General features: G+C 28.5%; 1 protein-coding gene across 1 annotated transcript; it reads right to left on the reverse strand.

Moving 5' to 3' along the window:
- Positions 1 to 21,916: 21,916 nt before the first annotated feature.
- On the reverse strand, positions 21,917 to 26,082 carry LOC113869307 (farnesoic acid carboxyl-O-methyltransferase-like). Its single transcript, XM_027505571.1, has 3 exons — positions 25,972 to 26,082; positions 23,621 to 24,286; positions 21,917 to 22,261 (listed from the first exon to the last, which is right to left on the reverse strand). The coding sequence occupies exons 1-3, from the start codon at positions 26,080 to 26,082 to the stop codon at positions 21,917 to 21,919; spliced, it is 1,122 nt and encodes a 373-aa protein (XP_027361372.1).
- Between the last annotated feature and the right edge of the window lie 1,128 nt (positions 26,083 to 27,210).

Here is a 27,210-nt window from a genome sequence, read left to right on the forward strand (position 1 = left end):
AAAATTTAATTAATGTATATTAGCAAAAAATTTAATTAATGTATTTTTTTATTATTTAAAAATTAAGAATCTAAAAAATTATAAATTTTTATCAATTCATTAAATGACATATAAAGTATTGTTTATATCATATCAAATTGAACCAATATAAAAAATATTTTTTACATTTGTTATTTTGATAACTACTCTTAAAATATTTCTATTATTTTTTAAAATATTACCATTTTTTTAAATTAGTTAATTATTAACCAATATAAATTAATATAGAAAGTGTCTCTGTACTTAGAGTTTTTATATTTTCAATAGCTTTTAGTTAAAGTATAAGTTAGTAAAAATGTGATAGAAAATGTGTGATTCACACTATAATGCTTCGATGGATGTAATTTATTTTCAAAGTAGCCTGATAACAAATAACAGTTTACTTTCGTTATCATTTTATAATTGGGGGCAATTTTTTTCTTTGGCTTTATTTCAAATATCATTAATTTCGACATTATTATAACTGAAGGATTATATTTTGATAGATAATTAGAAATTTGATTACTTATTCAAATTATACACAAATTAAATGTAATTTTTAATAATTTAACTTGTAGTTGATAAAAACACGCACTAGGAGAACGTTGAAGTCATAAACGTCCAAACTCTTTCTACATAGATTTTTCATGGCCCGGTGAAAGATAGAATGATACCAGAATCACATAACTCATCATCAAAGGACATATGATACGAAAAAAAAAAAGAAACTTTATAATCATTTAACCAATGTATTCCTTTAAACTTTACAATCATTTAATCATTTGATTAATTAAAAAAAATTAAAAAGCTCCCTGTTTATGAATATGTTTAATAACACAAATTTATATAAGTTTAGAATTTATTAATTGATTGGTTATCATGTTAATAGAGCTATTTGATGGATGGAATTAATAATATAAAATTAATCTATTAATGATAAATAAATATCACCTTACTTCTTTAGATACCTGTTTAAAGGGCAAGTGTATCCATCGAGAAGTAATAAAAGGTTCTTAAATTAAGTTTCTGAAATATCGTCCCACAAGGATTGATTTCCAATTACTAAGAATTTTCTAATTCAATTGTTTAAGCTTCAAAGATACGAGATTAATTAAAAACAAGAATTTAAAAAATTCAATTATAAAACTAAGAGCAAGGAATACAATGCTCGTCTTGGTTAAACTTATCGGAGAGGAACCTAGGGCATATGGGTTTTCTCATTCAATCCTTTATGTTATTTTTTTGTTTAACTATAAATTCGATTTCCTTGTGATTACCAATCATTCATACGAATACTATCATGCAATATTAATATTCTTTTCTCTAAATTAACATCTCCAATGGTCATGCAAGACATCAAATTGAGAAAGCTTAAGGAACCTATGAACTTGTTAATTGATAACGATTAGAAGAGAAATATTAGTTTGGTCCACCTAATCCTTTGTCTCGTTTTACCCTATAGATCTATTAATTAACCGAGGTACGGTCGCCTAATGATATAATTAATTAGGATTAAGAGAGAAACACAATAGGATAAAACTTAATCACAAAACGGAAATCAAATTTAGATTCAAACGTCAAAACCCCATAAATTTATGAACAATAGTTCCCATGGCCTTAGTTATGGACTTAGTTACTCATGCTAAAGAAAAGAACTAAAACAATCACAAACAAAGTCATAAAGAAAAGCAAACTAGAATGAGATGAGTTCCCGGTCTTCAAGTATGATCGCTCGAAGCTCCAAGTCTCGCCAAGCATGTGCCAAGGATCCTGTGCAGAAAAAGAGACGAGAAGTGTATCCGCAAGCCAAAGACTAGATGTAAAAAAGGTGCCCCTTTTACGATGCCTGAGATATCCTTTTAATAGGGTTTGAAAACCCTAAAGACTCTTGATAATTGAGCTTCTCGCAAATGAGCACGGTCGTGCAAAATGGGCTCGAAGCACCTCGTGCTTGTTGAAAGGGTTTGGGTATGTTGACTGCTACGAAGCTCTAATCTTCTATCAATTTGGGCCCAAAACACACCCAAAGTATACTTGCGACATCTTTATACCAAAGTGCATAATTAATATATAAATTAGTGTAAACACCAAATAAAATAAAGGTCAAATATAAATATATGGGCTGTAAAATAGAGCCTAATTACAGACTTATCAAGACCCAAATCAATTCACCTTAAAAGATCAATTTAGTTATATAAATATTAATTTAGTCATTGGTGCAATATATTTATATCTTATTTTAAAATAAATATAAAAATAATATAATAATTACAAATTAAAAATTTATATTTTTAAATAATTATGTATATCTATATATAATAAAATTATTAAAAAATATTCTTTAATAAATTTATTAACTTAACTCCATAACTATAAATAGTATGCATCAAAATAATAAATATTTAATAGAACTAGATAATTTTAAAATATAATTATTTTAAAATAATACTTTTAAGATAATTATTACAGAGATAAAACTCTAAAAGTAAACTTTAAATTTAAAATAAAATAAAAAATTAAGATAATTTTTATCAATATAAAAGTATATATTTATGAAAAATACAAAAGATTATATAGGATAATAAGAGAAAATTAAATAACAACTTTTATATTTAAAATTTAAAACAAAATTAAAACATATATGGATAAAAATAAAATCATTGCGATAAAAGAAAGTGTAATTTACACGTTATTCTTAAAAAAATTTAATCTTAAAACTCCAATAACACTTAAAATTCTCCTTAATACTTTCCAACATCATGTAGCATCAATTAATAATCCATTACTAATGTTACAATTCTCTCACCGTTTAAGGAATTTCGTCCCTGAAATTCACTTATTCAAGAAAGTAAGGTATATTGTCCTCCTTTTTATCCCTAAGTTTCTATATAATACCTTCTTCGCTATTTATAATCCACATCAGTATTTCCTGTTATAGTTTCTTCTACAATGTCATTTGTATTTTGATTATCAACATGAAGCACCTAAGGATTTACAATGTTGCATTGACCATCCATAAATTGCATTATTCCTGGTTCATCATTTGGGTCCTTTCCACAGTACGAATGATTCCACATTGTATACTTATGAGATGCAAATGAGAGTTTGGAAACAATGAAGCAGTAGCAAATACAAGTCATGTCAATGGAAAATAACGAGTGACTATGTAGGATAGTTAGCTTCACGGGATCCCAATTGCTTTAAGTTACAAACAACTATTCTACTGGCCTCATACTCACCTCTCAATCTTAAAATATTTTAATATACCTCAAACTTCTACTTATGTTTATTAAACCATCGTCCTATCTTAGCTGACCAACCATGATTTCTTTCTTAAACATCAAGTATTCCAAAGGTTTGTATCTTTTCAATTAAAATTATATACTCCACGAGTCTACATATCATTGTCACTCATGTAAAAGTTATGGAATAATCCTTTTGACATTCATCATATCCTTCTTGTCATATCGAGCAAATCATGACCTCATTATACATACATACATATATATATATATATATGTATATATGTATATATATATATATATATATATATATCATCCCAAACTAACTTAAAACAGAATTCGATTTGTATAACCTAGGAGTATCATTAGGGTATTAGTTACCCAAAATATTCTCAATGATTACAACAAGCTCTTCACATTGTCTTAGGAGTACCAAGTGAAAAAAGAAAAAAAACTTCCAAGAGTTTACTTTCTATCAGCATATTCGTATCTTTCATTCTTTTTTCTGCCTCCAACAGGAATTAATCTCATGAAAGTCTTAGCATTGATCATAACTAATGCAACCAAGAAGGACATGATTGGACATCAACAAATCCATTTCCAACATGATTTTAAATAGAGAGAGGGAGAAAATGAGTCAAATTCACTAAGAGGTTTCAATAGCAAATCATTCTAGAATAACCTAAATATACTCGTGAAGTGACAATAAGCTTATCTTTAAGAACAAATACTACAACAATATGTGGTAGGAATGATACATATAGTCGAAGCAATGTACATTATCTAAAGAAACAAAGGAATATAGACTCGCCACCCATTCTGAATTCACAAAGCAATGTACATTTGGAATTGTTTTGGAAATGATTATAGAAATAAGTGTGGGGGAGATTACTTTAGAAAATGCAAGAGAAAAGAAAAATCAGCTACTCAAAAAAAAAGAAGAGGATAAACAAAGAAAAAAAAAGAAAAAAAAAGCAATAAAAAAGAAAATGAGCATTGGATGGCTAACAAAAGTAAAAGAAGATTATTTTTGGATTGTATTACATTATATTTTTGTTTAAGGGATTTACTTTCATGCTTACTTTCTTTGAATTCATTCCCCATTGTTCTTATATCCTCTTTGGTTTTACCTTGATTACCTTTGAAAATTTTTCACCTTCAATATGCCCCTTTATAACCTAGAAATTTTCTCTTGATTTTCGTGTGTATGTGTGAATTCAAGCGGAGAAGTAGGCAATGGGCAAGTTTATGGATGATCATGCTTCATGTTGTGCATTTTGAGTGAGACACTTTACCTTATACACTTGAGTGCTTGAGAGTATATCGTGTGAGGATTATATCTCTTATGGTTCATTCACTTGATTTGATAAATTCATTTTTCAATTTGAAGTGTGAGGATTGATTTTTATTCTAGCCATGATATTTGAACTTGATGGGCTTTGTACATAGCCTAATTTATTTTAGGTCCCCTATGGTTTAATTTTGTGATTTGCCCAAGAGGGCAAAATATTAAAGTGTGGGGGAATTTGATGTGACATATTTTAGGTTTATATTTATAGTTTTATTTTGATTAATAAACACTTTTCATATGCTTTATTTTTATAGTTTTTATCATTTTCTAGTTATTTGAATAAATTGGGCTTGTTACAAATAAATGCTTTAATTTTGTATTTTCAGTTATTCTAACCTCTGACTACTGTTTTGGCCATAAATTTTTCTACAGATATCATTTTTGACTGATTTCAGTTGCATTAGATTCTACACATCTAGGGCTTCAAAATACATATATCGATCACTAGATTTGGAGTTGTTTTTGATTTTTTATGACTTTTTGAAGTTGAGGTAAATTTATTGAATATTATTGTGGGATTGCATTTGGACCCTTGTTATTTAATAATTGTATTTGGGCTTTTAGATATTATTGAGGCTCGTATTTTGGCCACTTAATTTACCCTAATAAGAACCTATAAATAGATTAAAAAGGTTCTAAATAGAACACTTTGATCTTTTGAGACTTGACCGAAATAAGAATCTTTATTTTTACTTTCTCTCGAACTCTTTCGTTCTTTTCTCATCCTTGTGTCGGTTAAGTGCTTTGATGAAAGGCTAAACCTCTCGTTCAATCCATGGAATCCAAACACTGTAATTTTAACTTGAGTTTTGCGCTAAATTGCTCCGAGTTTGTTCTCTTTTCTCTCTAATCTCAGAATTGTATATTGCGGTCATGATTGACTTTTATATCGTTAGAATTCAAATTAGGACTCTATTAATGCTCTGATTTGATAATTAATGCAGATTATATTAAATGATTATTTGATTTAATTCATAACTCTATTCAATTAGGATATTCAATTGAATTAATAATTGAATTTGATGATTGTTCAAACGCAGATTTAAATCTTTAGATACTGTGATAGTCGGAGTTACACGCAATTGGTATTTTATGGATTGATGCTTCTTAATTTATTTTTACTCACTTAAATTCTGTTTGTAATTTAATTTAATTAATTTACAATTTTCAAAATCCAAAAAACACCTTATTTGCATTCTTTAAAACAAAACCTAAAATTGAATTTGACTGAAAATGTGTCTCCGTGAATTATTGACCTAGGTTTGACTCTATATTAAAAAATCTTTAGAAAACGTAGTTATTTTGATAGCGACTCAGCATCTTATATCAGTTATCACATGTACAATACACTTAACAGTCGATCCTTGACTCATACTACTAATTACTTACAACAATACTATCACACATCACTGCGAATACATTGCTACCTATCCAGCAATTATACAGCTCTCTCATAATCTAAGCATATATAGTACCATTTAAAAGTATTAATGCTTATATAAAATGTTTGATATCCAATCAAATTTCTTGCTACTATTCTTACTCAACAATCAACCAGACAGCACTGTAACTCACAACTTTCATCTCGTGACCGTCCAGCTTATCCATTCTCATTCCAGCATATGGAATTTCATACAGTCCAAGCATATGCAACATAACTTAATAAGAATAATTCTTCTATAAATATGCTGGCTTGGCATAAGTCGCATATTTTGAGGGTCGTAGGCATGTAACGATTAGTTAACATGTTGAGTTGAGTTGTATTTTATCTGGATCTAGATACCGGGACAAGTCGCTTCTAGATTGGAAAAAAATTGTAGGTTCCTGCTGGGTTATTAAGGCTGTGGTGATAGTAGTTGGGGCTAAGCTATTGTAGTTTGCATTAAATAAGTTGATAATGTGTTGTATTGCTAAGTTAAGAGCCAAAAAAATAAATAAATTACCAAATGATAAGCTGTACAAACATTTATGTTGTAATCTGTTATTTATCATGTGATTTTTGTTTCGTAAGCTCACTCTTGTATTATGTCTATGTTGTATGTGTGTTTTACGATGATCGTACTGTGATACGTGAGCAGATGTGATAGGTACTGTAGCTACTTTTCAAGCTGGAAGGTCTGACTGAAGAACATCAGAGTCAACACATTTTGAGAGATAGGTTTTAGCGATAGATCTAGACTGTTTAGCTACTATTTTCAAATAATATAATTATTGTTTGAAAACTTGTATTTTGAGCTTCTCATACAGTAACTATTGTAAATATGTATACGTGTGTAAATTCTTTTGGATTATATGTATTTGTCCTCGAAGCTTTGTTATTTTGTTGATTTGGATGTTGAAGTTTATGATTTTGGAAAGTTATATTATTTGTACTATATATGTATTAACTCATGTATGAAATTTGAATTAAGAGTAGTAACTCAGGATGTTGTTGATCCTTTGCAAAAATTCTTTCTATAATCATTTTCATTTCTATTATTCGCTCTCCTAAATGTGTGATAAGGAGTATTATTTCATTGCAAATTGATAAAAGTGGGATTGGTAGTAGTACAATTAGAATTTCTTCTTTGAATTGCAAGAAAATGGTGATGAAATTTGTTAAAATTTTAAAGTATTTAAAAAATCTACAAGGTACATAAATTCTTATTCAATTATTTTATGTTATATTATTAAATTTAATAGGTTTGTAATGATAATTAATTATTAATATCACCAATGATATTATTTAAAAGAGTATGACTCTTTTTTGAAAATATTTTTTATCTCACATTTGTTGTTAAAAAATAACAATTAAGTTGAAAAAAATATATTTATTTTATTAATGTCATAATATTTAAAAATGAAAACAAATATGGTTCCAATATAAATACATACAAAACTATATGCCAATGTCTGTAAATAAAAATAAATAACGTTGTTTATGGTTATAGAAATATAATTAATTTACAAAAATATCTTACATAAAAGCTAATAATATATATATATATATATATATATATATATATATATTCTTAATTTTCAAGTTTAGTTGTTGATTATATTTATAAAAACATTTTTAAAAATATTAGATTAAAAGAAATAACAAAGTAAATTAGAAAAATATATTTTGTATTTTTAAAATTTAATTAAATTATTTTATGTTCTTTGATTGCTTAATAGAATTATTCTTGATTAACATTATAAACAAATCAAATTTATTAAATAATTAATTAAATATGACAAAGTTATGTAGTTTGGATCATAATATTTAAGCAATAAGCTTATTAATATATCTTATGCATTTGTTTATATTTTTTAAATAAAAATTAATACAGTTCGTTAATCATTTATTATTTTAATGTAAAATAAATAATAAAACATTTAACTTTATGATAATTAAATAGTATTTTAAAAAAATAAAGTAATTAAAATAATAATATATTTAAATAATTAAAATTAAAAATACAAAAAATAAATTTTAAAAATAAAAAGATGTAAATATATTATTTTATTTTTGTCATAAAATATTTAAAAATATAATAAATATGATTATAACATAAATACATGAAAAGTATAACTATTGGATACAAATATAACAAAAATTATTTTTAATAAAAAAAGTAAAATATAGTATGATGGATGCAAATGTGAGATATATTGATATAATGTATATATGAATAAAGTCTTTTTTTTTTTTAAGCAAATTGATGCTAATATTGACATAACTTATAATTTTAAAATGACATCTTTAATATTTGACTTACAATGTGTGTAGTGTGATAAGTCATTTTACATTAATAATTTTGTTACAGATCTATCGTTATATTCTTTGAGACGTACTTTTTTTTTTGTGATATTCTCGTCATTGTGTATAATATTTGATACATTTCTTATTTTTGTAAGATACAAAAAGTCAATAATTTATCATTCTGAATTAAAATAGACTTTTGAATTTTAAGTCAATATTAATTTTAAGAATATATATAATATTATAAATAATTTTGTTAACATATAATCACCTATATTTTGTGTAATACCCTAAATTTAGTCATAATATTTTGATTATTAATGTAAGTATGTGTAATGCTCTGAATTTTATAATATAGTTTGATTATCAATGTGAGTGTTTATGTGGACTTTCATGCGTTATGTATTTATTATTATGTATATATATATATATATATATATATATATATATCTGTGTGTGTGTGTGTATAAATGTGAATGGATGTTAGAGTGTGCACTTGATTGTATAATGATGATGTCGATGTGTATGAATGCATGTGAATGAATATAATTGTAGTTGTATATGATTGGGCTGAGAAAATAGGTGAAGGGTGTAATACTGGGGTATTCTCGCTATAGCAAGAAGGCTCTGAGAGGGAGTGGTGGCGACACCGACTGTGGAACGGGTGCACCACGGGCCATACTCTCTCTTCCTGACTAGACCTCTGACCATTACCTTTGTTGAGCGACCCATGACTGCCCATGTGGTATTCGTGAGGCGAGGGTAACCGACGGCCATTCATGGTGTAAATCTGTGATCACAGTGTCACATTGAGTATAGCTGGCGTGCGTATGCACGAATTTATGAATTGTACTTATGGATATGAAATGCTACCGATGCCGTGACTGCATCGGTGTTAAATTGACTTGAGCTGTGTGATAATGCTGCCTGTGATTGTAATTGTTTAATGTATTTGAAATGTGCTAGAGGTGAGACTCTATGTTGACTGTGTGTCTTTGGGTAGTGTAGAGTACTCACCCTTATATTCATTTTTCAGGTAATCAAGACGATCAACACCAGACTCAGTGAAAGGGTGGATGGAACTGCTACAGGACTTAGGATATTATTTTGAAAACTGTTGTATTTGAATAAGTCTTTTAGCAACTATTTGATGTAATTTGTAACCCTCTTTCTTTATTTGGAATGTTTGATGAAACTTGGATTGAAAATAAAAATTTTATTATTTCAAAAATTTACGAAATTACTTATTTATTGAAATTAAATTTAAGGTGTTATACTGTTCGATTTATTTATTTTTTCATGAATTTACTAAGATTCTTGAATTTTCGTGTCATTTTGAAATCCTACTATTTAGATGCACTTAATTTTAAATTTTTAGAGAATTGGATTAATAGAATTGCTGCAGAATTGTGAGTTTTGCAGAGATTTAAGAAGTGGCAGAATAAGGATTCTTGAGATTTAAGCGACAACATTCCCCCTGGAGGCGCAAGGAAGGTTAGTGCCACTTTGGAAGCCCCTTGAAGCCCAGTGATCATCAAATTAAGATTGCATTAAAAAAATTAATATATTTAAATTTAAATTTTAAATTATAATTAAGATTTGATAAAATTAGATTAGATTAGATTTAGTTTGTTTTATTTTTAAAGATAGGATTAGTTTTTTTTAGATAGATTAGTTTAAATTTATATTTAAAAAAAAAACTTTATCTAACCAATTTGCTAATTTAAATTTTGAATTTTGAAAATAAATAAATAATTTTTTAAAAGAATTTAAATAATTTCAATTTTTATTATTTTATTTTCTTTTTATCGCACCTCCTGATATAGCTTATTTGATTATTTTTTATTTTTTTTCTTGCACATTTTCATTACTTGATTTGTATAAGGTTTGTTTGTTCCCTTAGTCATCACTAATAATGCATAACAAGAGCGGGGCCCTATAACCAGGTCTAAGTAAAATTTAGATTTAGAGGAGTTGTGTTGTGATAGCAATTTGGATGTACGTCCTGTTTGTCTATCATGAGAACTTCAACTAGAGCTTATCTATACAAGTCCCCACATCTAATAGACTACCTACTGATTGATGATGACTTTATGAAATGGATTTTAAATCTAGTGACCTTTTATCCTTAGGTTTACAAACTAACCAAGGTGAGAATGCATGTCATATATCATTAGGTTAGAACTTTAGGAAACTTGATAGAACACTATGGGAGCATATTTTCTTTTATTACTTCACTACAATATTTTCTATATTACTTTAGGAGTTGTGAAAATTATTGATTTGTTTTATTTTATTCATTTAACGTGTGGTGCTACTCAAAATCCCAAATTTTATCATTTAGAACACTTTTCTATTTTTTAAATTTTGATATCCTAAAAAAACTCACCAATTTTTTTTAAATAGAAAATAGTGTATTTAGGTTTACTTTAACTATTTTGCCTTAGTGCATGACTATAACTAATCTTGAACAATTGCATTCATTTGATATTGAAATAGAAAGAACTTGAAAGATTAAACAGATCAAATAGATTGCAAGGTAGTGTGCATAGCAATAGTGATAGTGTTCATAGTATTACTGTGCAATCTGAGTATAGTGATTCTGATAGTGTAAGTGTAGATTCTAATACCATGACTAATAATCAATATGAATGAACTCTTAAGAAATTATTTGCACCATATGTTACATACCAACCTTTTAGCATCCACTGTCATGATGTAGATGCTTTTTTCGAGTTAAAATCTAGTCTTATCTATTTGTTGCCTAAGTTCAATGGTAGTGCAGGTGAGGATCCTCATAAGCATCTAAAAGAGTTCCATATAATCTGCTCAACAATGAGGCCTCAAGGAGTACCTGAAGATCATATCAAGCTAAAGGCTTTTCCATTCTCCTTAGATGGTGCAGCAAAGGAATGACTTTACTACTTGCAGCCAGGATCAAACACCTACTAGATAGACCTCAAGAGGATTTTTCTTGAAAAATTCTTCCCTGAATCTAGAGCAACAACAATAAGAAAAGAGATCAGTGGCATAAGGTAATTTAGCCAAAATAGTCTATATGAGTACTGGGAGAGATTTAATAAGCTGTAAGCAACTTGTCCACACCACTAGATCAGTGACCAGTTGCACATCCAGTATTTCTATGAAGGCCTTGCTCCAATGGAGAGGAGTATGCTTAGCAGTAGAGCTCTTGATAAATCCACATTTTGCTATATTTTTAGCCTAGTTTTTGTTAGTAAATAAGGAGTTAAATAGTAAATAAACTTGAAAATACCATAAAAATTGTATTAATATTCATAATTGTGTAAATAGTTTAGAATTTTAGATTTTATTCAAACTCTGAATAATTTTGCTTAAAAAGACTTAACTTTGTGCAGAAGCTTGAGTTGAAGATTGAACTGAAGGAAATAGAGGAAGTGACCTTAAAAGATGAAAAATCAAGTGTTATGTGTTGAGCGTAGCCACTTTGGGTGCATAAAGCTAACACTTTGAAGACGAAAATTCATAAAGATCAAAGAAAGTAGCCACACACAGAAAAGAGTGTCTACTCTAAGTGCTGAGAGTAGCCATGCACAGAATTGAGTGTCCACTCTAAGTGCTGAGAGTAGCCACACACAGAGGGTGTTTACTCTAAGTGCTGAGAGTAGCCACGTGCAGAAGAGTGTCCACTCTAAGTGCTGAAAGTAGCCACTCAAAGCTACGCGTGGACACTCTGGTCACTTAAAGTAGCCATGCACAAGGCTTATTTGCATAGACTACATGCGCGTGGAAACTCTAAGTGCTGAGAGTATCTACGCAAAATAACAGAATTTTAAAAATCACTTCTAATTGTCAACTTTGGATGATTTGAGTTTCTATTTCAGTTGTAGAAGCTTCTAAAAGACCTTTCATGCTATAATCCTTAGAGATTAAAGTGTGGAAGTGGAAAAGGCAGGAAAAACATTATAAATAGAAGTTAAGAGTTCAGAATTGGAAGTCTTTGAGGAATTGATGACTTATATTTTTTTCTCACATTTATAGTCTTAGTGGATCCTTTACATGTCTTTTCATTCCCTTATTTCTTCCATTTAGTGTGTTTTTGCATTTGCACTTTAATTAGGAATTTCTTGTAAATACTCATGTTTTTCTTTTCTGACATTTGTTCACTAATTTGGCATAACTTTTTCTGTAGATATCCTTTTTGACTAATTCTTTTTACATTGGATTTCTTACTTCCGGGGCTTCAATTTGGACATTTGGATCGTGCTGTTTGGAGTTCAGAGCTATTTTCTACAATTTTTAGAAGTTTATACTTTTAGTTTAACTTTTTGTATTGATTTTGTTTTGTCTTTCTTTTTCCGATTTTGTTGAATTTATTTTCGGCCCAGCCTTGGCCCATTTATCTTATTCTTTTAGGACTAGTATTTATAGAGGCCAGGGGCTGATTTGGAAGCACCTTTAATTCATTTTTTCATTTTTTCAATTTTGTAGAACTTTCCCGCTTCCAATAAACTCTCATTTTTTTACCCATTTGTCTTATTCTCTTGCACCTTTTCACTTCAAATTCGTGTTTCTCTGCATTTACAATTGAAAGGTGTTTAAGTTTCTACAATTTCAAGATATTTTCTTCTACGTTTCTCACTGAATTACGTTGTCAAAGTTCGGATCGCACCTGTTCAATACGTTTGTGATTGCTCCGAGTTTGTTTTCTGACCTTACATATTTGCGATTGCATAGAAAGGATGATTCGATCGAATTGTGCCTCTTTTTCTTAATCGTATAACAAGCAATTGATTAATTGATTGTTGTGCAGAAGATATTTAAATGAATTCGGTTTAATCACTTACGTTTGTGTTTTGTGTGTTCTGGATCTTTGATTGTGTTTGATCATTCTCAATTTTCATTCTCAGATTTCATTTGCTTGCGATTTGATTTACTTTACTTGCAATTTAATTCTCTGCAATTGCAATTTAATCACAAAACTCCGCCAAACATACAACTCTTTTCTGCATAATTGATATTGAAACAATGTGCATTTGCATCATTGTGAGAAATGACCTAGGTTGCTCCCTAAACTGCATATTTTTATGAGGAGTCTAGTTACTTTTGATACCACTGTGACATGGATATCAAGAATCAGGCTGGGGATTAGATTTATGAAGAAATTCTACAGCTCCTCTTCTTCTACTCTTTCTTTCTCTTTTTCTTTTAGGAACATTTTCTGATTTCTTTTTGTTAGAGATCCATGGATCCAGATTTGATATTGTGATGTAATTTTGACCTTGAGATTTTGATTGAATTAAGTTTGTGATTCTGTTCTTAATGCAGTTGTGAACTAATCCTTCATTCAATTGAACCTAGAGAAATCTTCATTAATAGAAATTGAGTTTATTTCTCAGATCTGAATCATATACCTAGGTTATTGAGATCTTAGGCATAAGTATCATAATCTAGTAATCCTATAATTTCCAGAACTTAATGCAATATTTGATTGAATTTCACCTAAGGAATTAGGGAGGTTTAATTAGGTATTAGGATCAATGAGGCAAGGAATTGTCCTTTAGTTAAAGAAGTGAAATTGATTATCAATTAATTAGAATTCTTAAAAGTCCAGAACATTATTCCATTACAATAGAAAATCTGCTGAAGTGATTCCTAACTATTTTCCAAGTAGCATTTTAATACAAAATTCATATTCTATTTTGCTGTATTTTTCAGATTTTTGCACTTTATTGTTTTTTGTTTGTTAATGATTCAAAACACTGCAAATTTGTTTGGCTTAACTAGTTATTGATTTGTGAAGTGGTAATTGATAGAACTAATCCCTGAGGACGATGCTTGGGACTCACATTGATTTCCAAATTTTATTACTTGCTACAACTACCTAGGACACTTACTAGTTAGTTCTCTAATTTTTGTGACAGCTCTCGTGGATAAGACACCAACTGCAGCTAGAGCACTTATGACAACATGGTAGAGAATTCCTAGTAGTTTAACACAAGAGCTATGGTACCAATTTGAGAAGCGCACAATGTGTATTACCCCAACTAAATGGCAGCAGATTCTAGTAGACTTGAGAATAGAAATGAGGAGCTCACTACATTTGTGAGGCAGCTAGCTGTTACACAACAAACTGCTCCACAAAGAGGAAAGATCAAAGAGTGCTAGATTTGTTCCTCTATAGAGCACACCTTAGATTGTTGTCTTTTGTTACAAGACGGTAACAAACAAACAAATTAATTAAATTAAATTACAGATTGAATAAAATTGAATAGAAACAAAATAAGAAATATCAATCTACAAAATACCAAATGCGTGTAACTCTGATTATCATAGTATCTAAAGATTTTAATCCCTATTTGAACAATCACCCAATTCAATTATTAATTCAATCAAATAACCTAATTGAACAGATTTACGAATTAAATCAAATCATCATTTAGCCTAATCCACATTAATTATCAAATCAGAGCATCAATCGAGTCCTAATTTAAAGTCTAACTGCAGAAAAGTTAATTACAATCACAATACACAAATCTGAGATTAGAAAAAAAGAGAACAAACTCGGAGCAATCTGGCTTAGAATTTTATGTTTACATTTATAATTTTATTTTAATTTATAAACACTTTTTATATGATTTTTTTTTAGAGTTTTTACCATTTTCTAGTTATTTCAATAAATTAGGCTTATTACAAATAAATGCTTTAATTTTGTATTTTCGGTTATTCTGACATCTGACTACTCTTTTGGCCATAAATTTTTCTACAGATATCTTTTCTGAATGATTCTAGTTGCATTGGATTCTATACATCAAGGGCTTCAAAATGGAAATATAGATTGTTGGATTAGGAGTTGTTTTCAATTTTTAATGACTTTTTGAAGTTAAGGCAAATTTGCTAAATATTATTGCAGGATTGCATTTGGACCCTTGGTATTAAATAATTAATTGTATTTGGACTTATAGTTATAATTAAGGCTCAAATTCTGACCATTTAGTTTACCCTAATCAAAACGTATAAATAGATTAATAAGATTTTGAATTAAGGTGTGCGATTAGACACTTTGAGTTTTTGATATTTACCCTTTAATAAGAATCTTTATTTTTACCTTTTCTCAAATTCTCTCATCTTCCTCTCATTCTCACTTGGGTTAAGTGTTTCGATAGAAGACTAAACCTCTCATTCAATCTGCAAAATCCAGATGATTTAGTTTTGGAGAAAATTGCTCTGAGTTTGTTCTCTTTTTGTCTAATATCAAATTTGTGTATTGTGATTGTGATTAACTTTTCAGTAGTTAGAATTCAAATTAGGACTCGATTGATATTCTGATTTGATAATTAAGTGGATTAGGTTAAATGATAACTTAATTTAATTCGCGATCTAGTTAAATTCGGTTATTCGATTGAATTAATAATTGAATTAGGTAATGATTCAAATTTGGATTAAAACCTTTAGATACCGTGATAATCAAAATTACAAGCATTTGGGATTTTGTGGATTGATAATTCTTAATTTGTTTTTATTCAAGTTAATTGTGTTCGTAATTTAATTTAATTGATTCAAAGTTTTCAAACCCCCAAACTTTACTCACATTATTAAAAAACATAAAATTGAATTTAACTGAGTATGTGTGTCTATGAATGACCTAGGTTGAGCTCTATACTGCAAAATTCTTATAAAAACTTAGTTGTTTTGATAGCAACTCAGCATCGTTTATCAACTCCCCTTGCCTGAAATGAGTTTCTAAGATCGCACTCCTCGTGTGTCCCAAGGAGAGATACAACACCCAAAGAACTTAGATCTTCTTATTGTTACAAAATAGAAAATTCTTAGGAAGAGAAATCAAGAAACAAGGAGTGAAGATGAAGAACTGAGCTTTGGAAACTCACCTACAAATTTGGATGAAATAGATGATCATACTTGGATCAGCAAGGAGTTTGGCTTCAAAAAGGTTTTCTTTGAGGGAAAAAGATGAGAGAACAGAGAGAAAACGAGAGGGAAAAGTTGTTCAGTGAGAAATGAATATTTTTTGTGCTGAGTTTCCTTAAATACCCCTCTAAATTTGTGCACTCTCGCTTAAGCGAGGTAACTCTCGCTTGAGCGAGCTCTGCTCTTGTCCGGGCGAGAAAATTAGACAGTGAAACTGCTTAGTTTTCTACTATTCTCGCTTGAGCAAGAGATATTGTCGCTTGAGCGAGTGGTATCTCACCTGAGCAAGAGGCATTGTCACCTAGGCGAGAATGAATCCAGAGAGTTTCCATTTTTCCTATGACTTCTCGTGCGAGCCAGCTTATCATGCCTGAGCAAGATCACTTCTCACCTAGGTGAGGAGACAGTTAGTGTGGTCTTGTCTTATCTTGCTTAAGTGAGGCACACATCGGTAAAGCGAGAAACCCTGCACCAGAATTCCCTTTTCTCGTAGAATGAAAGTTTAACAATGAAAAGTTGTACTATATTAAATACTTAGCAATTAATCACAGAGCCCCACTGCTTATTACATCAAGCAAAACAACCACACAACACTGCAAATGCATATGTCTTTATTTAGCAACTGTACAACTTAAATTTTCATTTCAATGCATATAGTCAGACTATCACAATATGAATTAAAGAAAATACACACACACACACACATACACACAAGAATATAGGTCTGACATACAACGTGTGCGTTATATGGCTTTGTAGTAAGGGTATAGTTAGGAGTGTTAGTCAGGAAATGAGTGTGAGGCCATGTGATGCTTTCATTTTTAATCATGTACACATCAGCGAATAACATTTACCACCCTTATTTCTCCCAAATTTCCAAAATTGACTCCTTATTCTATACTCCAAATGCATCTTTGTAACTATCCATACAGAAACTTGACACTGGCAGTTTACACTGAAATCTTTTATTCCACTCCTATATCAGACACTATTTTGTAACAAACATTTTCTCAGTATTTCTTTCTAATTTGGTAATATAAGTAACTTTAAATCCTCATTTCCAAAAATTCATACCAATAGTCCTTCTATAATTTTCTCTCACATGCAATCCATTTCACATCATACAAATCAATACAATATGTTGAAGGTCAGATACCTCTGGACTCAACCTAACTGTACAGTTTAAAAATACATTGAAATTAAATCACATACTACAGGTACATTGCTGGAGATCACACTCTCTCGATCTTAATAAAAATTATCTATTTTAAAGTTACACACACATATAATGAATAACACATTTTTTAAAACTTCTAAAAAACTCATTCTTGCACTATAAAACTCTAAGTTGATTCTTAAACATAACCATAGGTTTTCACATTTTGAGAATCAATTTTTAACATTTAAATTTCAAGAAAACATTATACCTTTACTATTCAAAATAAGGTAGTTTGAGTCTTTCAAGTCATAAAATATAGATAAGACTTATGGTTTGGAATCAACTCCTCTTAGCTAGAAATAGGTCTCTCACAACAAGAGCTGAGAGATGAGAGATGATGTTTCTAAGTCAAGGTTCTTCTTGAGATCTAGAGAAAAGTTGCAACGTTTTGATGGAAGATATGGGTCTAAAAGACCAAGTTCTCTCTAACCATTACAAAGTGCAATAACTTTGAGAAGAGAGAAAATGATGAAATAGAAACGAGATTGGAAGATTAAGTTCCAAGAACTTACTTGGAATCAAGTAAGAAAAGATGTCCAAGCTTGGATTCGAGAAATTTAAATTTCAAAGGTGTTTTCTATCTAGGGAAAAGAGTGAAAGAACTGAGAATGAGATGAGAATGATTATTTGCCTTGTGATCTAAGTTTTAAAATGATAAAGTCACTTAAATATCTTTTTTTTTAGAATTCTTACTTGAACGAGAAAATCAGATAATTTCTTTTATACATTTGCTAATATTTTTTGCTTTAGTGAGATCATTCTTACTTAAGTGAAAACTTACTAGAGAGCTTCTATTTTTCTCACCTATTTTTGCTTAAGTGAAACAATTTTTTACTTGAGCGAGATATTTTCGTTTGAGTAAGAGTATAGATAGACAATTTTTATCCATTCTCGCTTTAGCTAAAATTTCTCACTTAAATTACAGTGTTGCATTTCATCCGTTATCCTTGCTTCATTTTGGTGTCCTTGTATTCATGTATAAAAATACATGTTCTGAACAATGAAATATAATCATCAATAAATAATAGTTATTCCGTACTCTCATTTTCCGCCACGCTCAAAGTAAGAAGCCCCACTCTACAATCCTTACTAAGAGAAATAGAGTACCATATATTATAGTATGTAAACAAAAGTGGGATATGCATGTGCTTCAATGTGAATCCTCCGTAAACAAAATCTTTAATTACTAGTTTATTGTGTTCAAATTCCCAAAATCGTTCTTTAATCTATTCAAAAAATATATATTATTTTCTTGAATGGTCCACACCATCCACAGACTGTACTCTTTTACTCCCCACCCAAACACACAGAAAAGCTATATATGGTTCTAGCTGGTGCAGGACATTAGGTTTTTGCTACATAAATTTATGTAAAGATAAGAATCTGCCGTACCCATATGTTGATAATTTAGAATATCATTCAGAATAATCAGATATAGCGGTACAATTTTAAATTCTTTTTTTCAGACGTTTCATGGATTAATTAACTTAATATTCATCAACAAGGGTATTTATTTATTTTTACATGAAAGTACAAGGGTAAATATTAATTCATAAGTCTTATTATGATTAATGAAAATTAATTAAAACATATAACCACCAACATAACAAAAATATTTCAGCTTATATGATTTTAAATTTGACTTTAAGTTAATATAATTAAATATATGCTTATTTTAAGAAATCAGGAGCCTATTTAAATTTTGAATGTTTGTATATATTTAAATCAAGTGACTAATTTTCTTCTCGAATAAATAGCTAGCCCTATAACCTTAAGGGGTTATTAGTCGGGTAGAGGAATCTAGCCCTGTAACCTTTGCTTGTCTTCTTAAGTTGAATCCTTTGAAAGTAGTTTTTTAATTCAAAAATATTCTCTATCTTAAAATAAAGCCACATCCCCCTCTTAAATTTCTAAACTACTCTAAATTGTTTAAATACATTAATATAAATAACATTTATGTATAATAATTATAATACTTACTATTTTAATTTATAAAATTTATTAAATTTAAAAATAGTCATATAATATGTTTTTACTATTTATTTAAAAAATTTTAATTTAATTAATGATAGTGTGTAATGTACACAAAAAATTACTAGTTTTTACTGATGTAAAAGCAGGATGGTGCAAGATTATATAATAAAATTGAGAAATGCATAGCTGGAGGAGAAATTCGGAATTCATGGAGATAGATGGTATAACTTGGTAAACCAATTGTTCGTAATGCTATCAAGGCATATTTTCTAACCCATATTTTACTAATATTATTTTGTGAGTTTTAATAAAATTTAAAAAATAATAAATACTATATTCGAAAGAGTATGTTAAAAAAAAAACACTATTATCTATTAGTAAATTGTCAAAAAGTGCTAATTGAGTTAAGAAGCAAAAATCGTAAAGATTTAAGATAATGTTAATTGGTGTCTAGGTTAAAGAATTAAAAATAAATAAAATGTCATTTCTTTTATATTTTAGATTATGTAGAAAATATAAAAAAATAAATTTTATATTCCAAATTCATGAAAAGATATTATTTAATTTTCCATTATACTTTTTATTTTGTTATATTAAAATATATTTCATTTATTTATTATTTTCTATCAAATACACATTAACTATTAAAGACAAAATTAAAAAATAATTATCAATTAAATTTACAAAATGAAAATAATAAAGTTGCTAGTCTAAAAAAATTGTTTAACATTAGTAGTTTTGTTATTTTCCGTCTTCAAAATTAAGCTTAAGCATTCAAAATAATAATTCTTTATTAAAAATAATTATTTTACTTTGTACATTTAATACAATGAATACTATTTTTTAATAAAACTTTAATATTTTAAAATACTTTGACTTAATATAAAGATTAACTAAACCATTACATGGATCGTTATTGTTAAATAATGTTAGAAAATAAAATTCCTGATATACTCAAATAAACCTGCAGAAGCTTGCCGGTCAATATAGTATATTTGGCTCCTTCACATTATTACAAATGCCCTCTTTGGTGTGCCTAAAGGAGACAGAGACGTGTCCAACGTTAACAAACAATTAATCAAAAACCGAGGGCGAGCATATCGAAATCAACTAATAATATAAAGACAAATACAAACATCGATTAAGGGAAATTAACTAAAAATATTATTTAAAAATATTATTGATACACTTTTTTCTATAAACTTTAATATAATTTTTAATAAAATATATTGTTAATTCAACGGGTTAATATAAAAACAGTTTTTGAATGGGTTCAAAGACAATAAAATTTCATTAAAAATTATACAATATAACTTTTGATAAAATTTATTTATTTATTATTATTTTTATCGTGTACTCTTTAAACACCCTTTTAAGAAATGATATAAAAATTGAAGAGTACCACTAGATCTTCACATAAATGTATCCGTACGGATTCTTAATTTGTCACTGGAAAAGCATAAAACATTTCTTAGTGGTCTTTTCAATAGATCCACGCGCTGATTCTGAGTCAAATATCTTATATGCGTAATTGCATGTTGGTACTTGCAAAATGTGAGCCTAATACACTTTAATTGAGTAGTGAACAACTTAAACTTTAATTAACATCTCGTAAGAGAAACGAATAAGGGACAAGGAAAATGAATCGCTCTAAAACTCTAACATATAATGGAAGTATCAAAACGTACTTGATTGATTGTTAGTGTAATGATACCAAGGGACCTCTTTTGATGTAAAAAAACAAGCAACTTCAACCTTCTCAATAAACTAGTTTGCGGGGCATGCATGAAGGGCCATGACGACTATTCTTAGATCATGTTTTAACCTTGTAATGTGTGTTTAAAGAAACACAATAAACAAAATTAATAAATGGTTTTTTTATAAAAAAAATATAACATTAAAAAATATAACATTTAATGCTATTAATATATTAAAGTTTAAGAGATTATATAATTTTTAATAAAAATTTTATGATGTGTTTTTTTACATCATTGAATAAATTTGACATAATTTTTTGTGCATGCAGTTAAGCTCATTCATTGGTAATAGGTGAGAGTTTTGTATCAACGTATTATTGAATGATCTGTATTTTTCTTCTAAGAATACATCAAATTCAAATTTGAAATTTGAATGATATGTACTATTGAATTATATATGGATTCAGCTTAACTCTTATTTGTGGCCTTGTTACTCAGGGTGCCACCATTTTGGCATGCAATTTGAAAATCCAAATCATCCTTAGCCAGAAAAATATATAGTAGAAAACATCAACCAAAATATTTAGGTTATCAAATTGTGGCCCACATTTCATTATTAAAAAAAAACAAAGTACAGATTAAGATCAACTTGTCTGAGTCACACAGAAAAAAGAAAATTAAAGAAAGCCATCACAACTAAATTAAGTTAAAAAACATAATTAAATCATGCATCACACCACAGATGATTTAATTACTATTGCAGAAAATAAAGCACACGAACTACTCTATTCGTTTTAAAACGACAAAAAATTGAATTTTGTCCCTGTATTTTGCTTCCAGCATTTCACTTTTGTCCAACATATGTTTGGTTAGACGTTGGAACATTTCATGTGTGACTTCATTTCCGAAGTGTCTGATGAAAATTGCCTCCATTGCAGCCCTCACATGAATTATCCATTCAGGTATCACCTGAGCTGTGCTCTTCAACCATGGTGCTGGGTTTGTTAGTTCCATTCGTTCAATGCTAAATCTACTATTCATTTCTATCAGCTTTGTCATCTCCTCTGGACTCGGTGCATAGAATGGCAAATTGAAATAATCAACTTGTGATTCATCAAACTTGCCCTATATGAAAAAAATTAGAATTGCAAAATATATCTTAGATACGTGACCTGACCATATATTGGCAACCTACACTTCTTGAAGATGGATTGAAAGGAAATTTAATAAGATAGATGAAAACTAAATATAATTATTTTTGAAAATTACTCCGATTAATTGAGTATTTTTCTTTTCCTCATGAGCACAGGTGCTATGTTTATTTATCAAGCATTAATTGGTTATCACTGTGTCTTTATGTTTAGATATTAAATGATAGATAGAATGGGATCGTGTATTGTGGTATCCTAAAATTTTTTTATGGGTATTATATTCAAAAAATTTAGACCAATATGTGTCAAATTAAAAAATATTATTATATATAATTTATTTAAAGTTATATTATTTATATTATTTACTACATAGTTTTATTATTATTATTATTATTATTATTTATCCAATTTCTTTTTTTTTAATATTTTTTATAAATTTTTAGTTTCAAATAAAATATAATTTATATTAAAATTATTTAATAATAAATTATTATATTTATTAAATTTAAAGAAGTCGAAGAGCGGTTAAATTTTTAAATAAAAATAAAATGCAATTAAAATTAAACTAACTAAAATATAAACAAGAAATAATAATATTATATTAATATATTTCTATATTCTTAATTCTATTATTATTAATATTTAATTATTTAATTATTATATTAATATATTATGTTATAATTAGTTTTTATTTATAATAAATAAAAATTACTTAAATATAAATTATATTTTATTTAAAAAATAAAAAATTATAAAAATGATAAATAAATAAAATAAGAAATTAAATATACTATATATATATATATATATATAATAAAACTATATAGCAAATAATATAAATAATATAACTTTAAATAAATTATATATAATAATTTCTTTTAACTTGATACGTATTTCTTTTTTATTGTTACAGTATTCATAAAAAAATATTAAAATACCATAGAATTTACGTAAAATAAAAATATTACACTGTTTCATTCTATTATTTGAAAAGTAAATGAAATAAAAAAGGAGATGAATTAGTTTCATTCCTTTAACATTTATATAAACAACAATAAACAATATATCATTCTTTTTTATTTTTCTTCTTTTCCCTTTTCCTCTATCAATTTAAATTTAACAGCTTCGAACATATATACACTGTGAGGAGTAACAACTAGGAAATACCCAACAACTCGTTAAGAATACTAGGATCATAAACGACAGAATTCAGGTACCATATGACCTCTCTCAGTTAGGTACACTTACCAAATGCAAAAATAACAAAAGCTATTTTGGTTCCAATATGCATGGAAAGGATGTAAAAAAGAAACGAAAAAGCAGTGGTAATTACCTCCTTTGAAAGCTCAATGAGGATAGATCCCATGCTATCATATAGCATACCATTTATGATGTCAGAATAAGGCATACCATTAGGAACACCTTGCATGACTATGACCAGCATGCCACCAGGCACAAGTTCTGCAGCCCTAGCATCCAAAAAATTTCCTGCATCCTTAGCAAATTGAGCTGCATATGCATCAACCACTGCCTTTGAAGCACTTGTGTAATGAATTCTACCTTTGTTCCATGCAGGATTGTTAATGTCTTGCAACACATCTGGTGACTTTGAAAGAAAATGGAGGGCGTAAGTAGAAGATGCAAAATGAAGAGATGAATTTGGAAACAAACGATCATAGAAAGAACCAGGGACACCGGAAGCATAGTAGTTTCTCTCATGAGGCAAAGAAGTGAAAAGGGTGTTGAAATCGTTGGATGGTTGGTCATTGAAGAAGACATGGAACTCGGGCATTATTGCACTGTTTTGACATTGACTTTGGTACTTGTTCTTGATCGCTTCAAGAACATTTTGTGCATTCATGAAAGTGTTTGGACCAGTGGCACATCCCAAATCTACTACGCGGATAATCATGTTCGATGCACAAGCTAGCTTTTTCACATCGAGCTTCTTGTGGATTTCTTCTTCGATCTTACTCTCTTCAACGCTTGAACTTTGTTTCTACAATGAGATCTTGTTTAGAATGACTAACATTGACATTCTCATTTCTAGATAGCTAATCTCTAGGGTTTTTTCCCTTGTTTTTTTGTAATATATGTAGATAAATATTAAATGCATGTTTAACTAAGTTTATTTTGAAAATAAAGTATTGTTTTTGTTACTTTATAACTTTCAGAGAGTTTTGATAAAATAGTATCCTTAAATTAAACCGTCGAATAAAGTTTAAGAATAAAAAAAAACACTTTTATTAAAATAAGAAGATATTTGTTACATTAAAGATACAAAAGTGTAATAAATATTTTGAATAAAATTTAATTATTAATAATTATTTAAATTTAGTTTTGAGAACTTAATAGGATTATTAAAATATAATTTTTTAACCATGTTCAAAGACGCATGTTAAAAAATAAAATATAATAAATTTTATTTAAAATTATAATATTTAATGTTATTAATATATTAAATTATGAGATACTTTTATTATTTTTTTTATAAAATTTATAAATATAAGTTTTTAATGTATTTCTTTAAGCAAAAATTAGAAAAATTATTATTAAAAAAGACAGTTATTAATTCTTTAAAATAATAATTCTAACAAATGCATTAATTATGTGAATTATTTCTTGGTTTTAATGAGTTTAGCAAAACCAGATTTGATATGGTAATGAACATGAATATGAGACTCCATTGGTGTACAGGTTTCCGTGTTTTTTGTTTTCAAAGATCAATATAAGAGAGTGAAGTGAGGGGAAGGAAACCAATCGAGATCTACTTAAGGGAGAAGAGGAGAAAGGAAGAGAGTTAATACCAAGTATGGTGCCTTACTTCGATCCAATCATTTAACGGCTTACTGGGAAAATGCTGGACCTAATGATTTTTTATTTTTCTTTTTAGTTCCATGACCTAAATGATTACAATGGGGAAAAATATTACGTTTTCTTTCGCTTTGTCAAGCGTGCTTGGAATTCCTAATTAATCATGGATCGTATTAAGATTTATATAATTTTTTATAAAAAAATCATTAATTTACTTAAAATAATATTTGTTATTTCATGGAATAACTTAATCGTACCCATTGTACCTTGCTCCTTAAGCTCTATTTAATACAGAAGATATCTTAACCCCAAAATGCAAGACGTTGTCCACACTATTCTCAGTCAATTAGTCTTGTATACATGCAAACAGCATTACATTGCATTGCATTCCACAGCTTATTGCATACAATACCTTTATATGTTAATTAAATCTAAAACAAGAGAGGGAGGGAAACGCCAGATCATACGACATAACTTTTTCACATAAATCAATTAAGAAAGAGAGGGGAAATTAAGATGCTCCGAAAACCGTTAAAAATCTCCATCTTTGGAGCATCTGTGTTAATTACTTGCGCCTTCTGTTTTGTGACGATATGGGTAACCACAATGCAAAGTTTAAATGCATGCGCGTTGATGGAACCCAAATGGACACATAACCATGAATGTATTTTGCATGTTTATTTATAGATTTATAGCTTTAGTATCTACCTTCTAGTTTTTCGCCCTCCCACTTTCCAATTTCAACATCCCTAAGACATATTGTTTCATTTTTTTTTATTTAATAGTTATTAATTCAAAAAGTATAATAAGAATTATTGTATAGATGGGAATAAAAGGGGTGGTTGATGAAAGGGATATTCATGTATGTACCTGAAAGTAGGAATTTTTGGAGTAGCTATACGTGCCACTGCCTCCATTTGGTGGCAATGCATTGATTTGGTGTGCTTGAAGATCCATGAAGGACTCTGCCGATATGTTCATCTATGGAAGAGACTTGGTCGCATTATATAGAAGTCGACGTATAGCAAAAGCACCATCAAAGAAGCATGCAATAGGTAATTGGTGGTCCTATTTTTTTGTCGTTATTAATATTTAGTATATTTACGTTTCTATCCTTTGCATACTTCCATAGTCACAAACAACAACATGTTGGTTGGTTGGAGGAAGGGCAGGTTCGCTTTTGATGATAAATTAATGTGAAGGTGTAAAAAAAATAGAATGTTTTGAATTTTTTCTATTTTTTATTTAATGCAACTTTTAATCCTTGTTTGAAATGCCTAATCTATGGTTTAAGAAAATGTTCACGCCTTACGCCTTTTATTCAAATAATAAAATCTAAATATACCTTTTACTTTTAACTTTCTTTCGTGTAATGACTTTTTTCTTCTATAATATATGATAAAGGATTGTTTATTATGTCTCACCATTAAAAACAAATATATGAATTTTTCTTCATACCTTACAAAATATTATTTAAACCATTGTTATTATGTTTTGATGTTTAATAATGTGTGAGTGTTGGAGTATTCTTTATATCCCTTTTATTTTAATTTCTTTGGCTGATGGAAAAAATCTTATTTCAACTGAACATTTTAACCATTAAACTAACGATTAGTCAAGTAATCTAATTTAAAATGACATACTTCACACTACAACTATATATTAGTTATAATATTAATTTCATTATTTTACAAACAAGATATTCAAATATAGATGGTTCAATCAATTAACTCAACAAATGACTCACAAAATTAAAAGCTTCACAATCTAACTAGATTTTGTAATAATATATTGATTTATTTATATAAATGTATGAATTGATGTTTGAGTGTGCATTTGATTGTGTGATGAGTTGGATGTGAATATGATTATGAAGATATTTGTATAGTGTGGTTGAAATGTGATATGGACTTGTGATTGGGTTGGAATTGTTTGAAATATATGCTAAGTGTGTGTTGTAGGGGCATTCTTGTTGTGGCGAGTGGATTCTCGCTGTAGCGAGAAGACCCTGGGCATGGAGCATGGATCTGTAGCATTTTGGTTGTAACGAGAGGGTTTTCACTTTAATGAGAAGGCCCTGGGAGAAAGGGGCGATTTTGTTGCATTCTC

This window comes from Abrus precatorius, unplaced genomic scaffold, assembly GCF_003935025.1.
Source record: "Abrus precatorius isolate BTA unplaced genomic scaffold, Abrus_2018 Scaffold6, whole genome shotgun sequence".
Lineage (NCBI taxonomy): Eukaryota > Viridiplantae > Streptophyta > Magnoliopsida > Fabales > Fabaceae > Abrus > Abrus precatorius.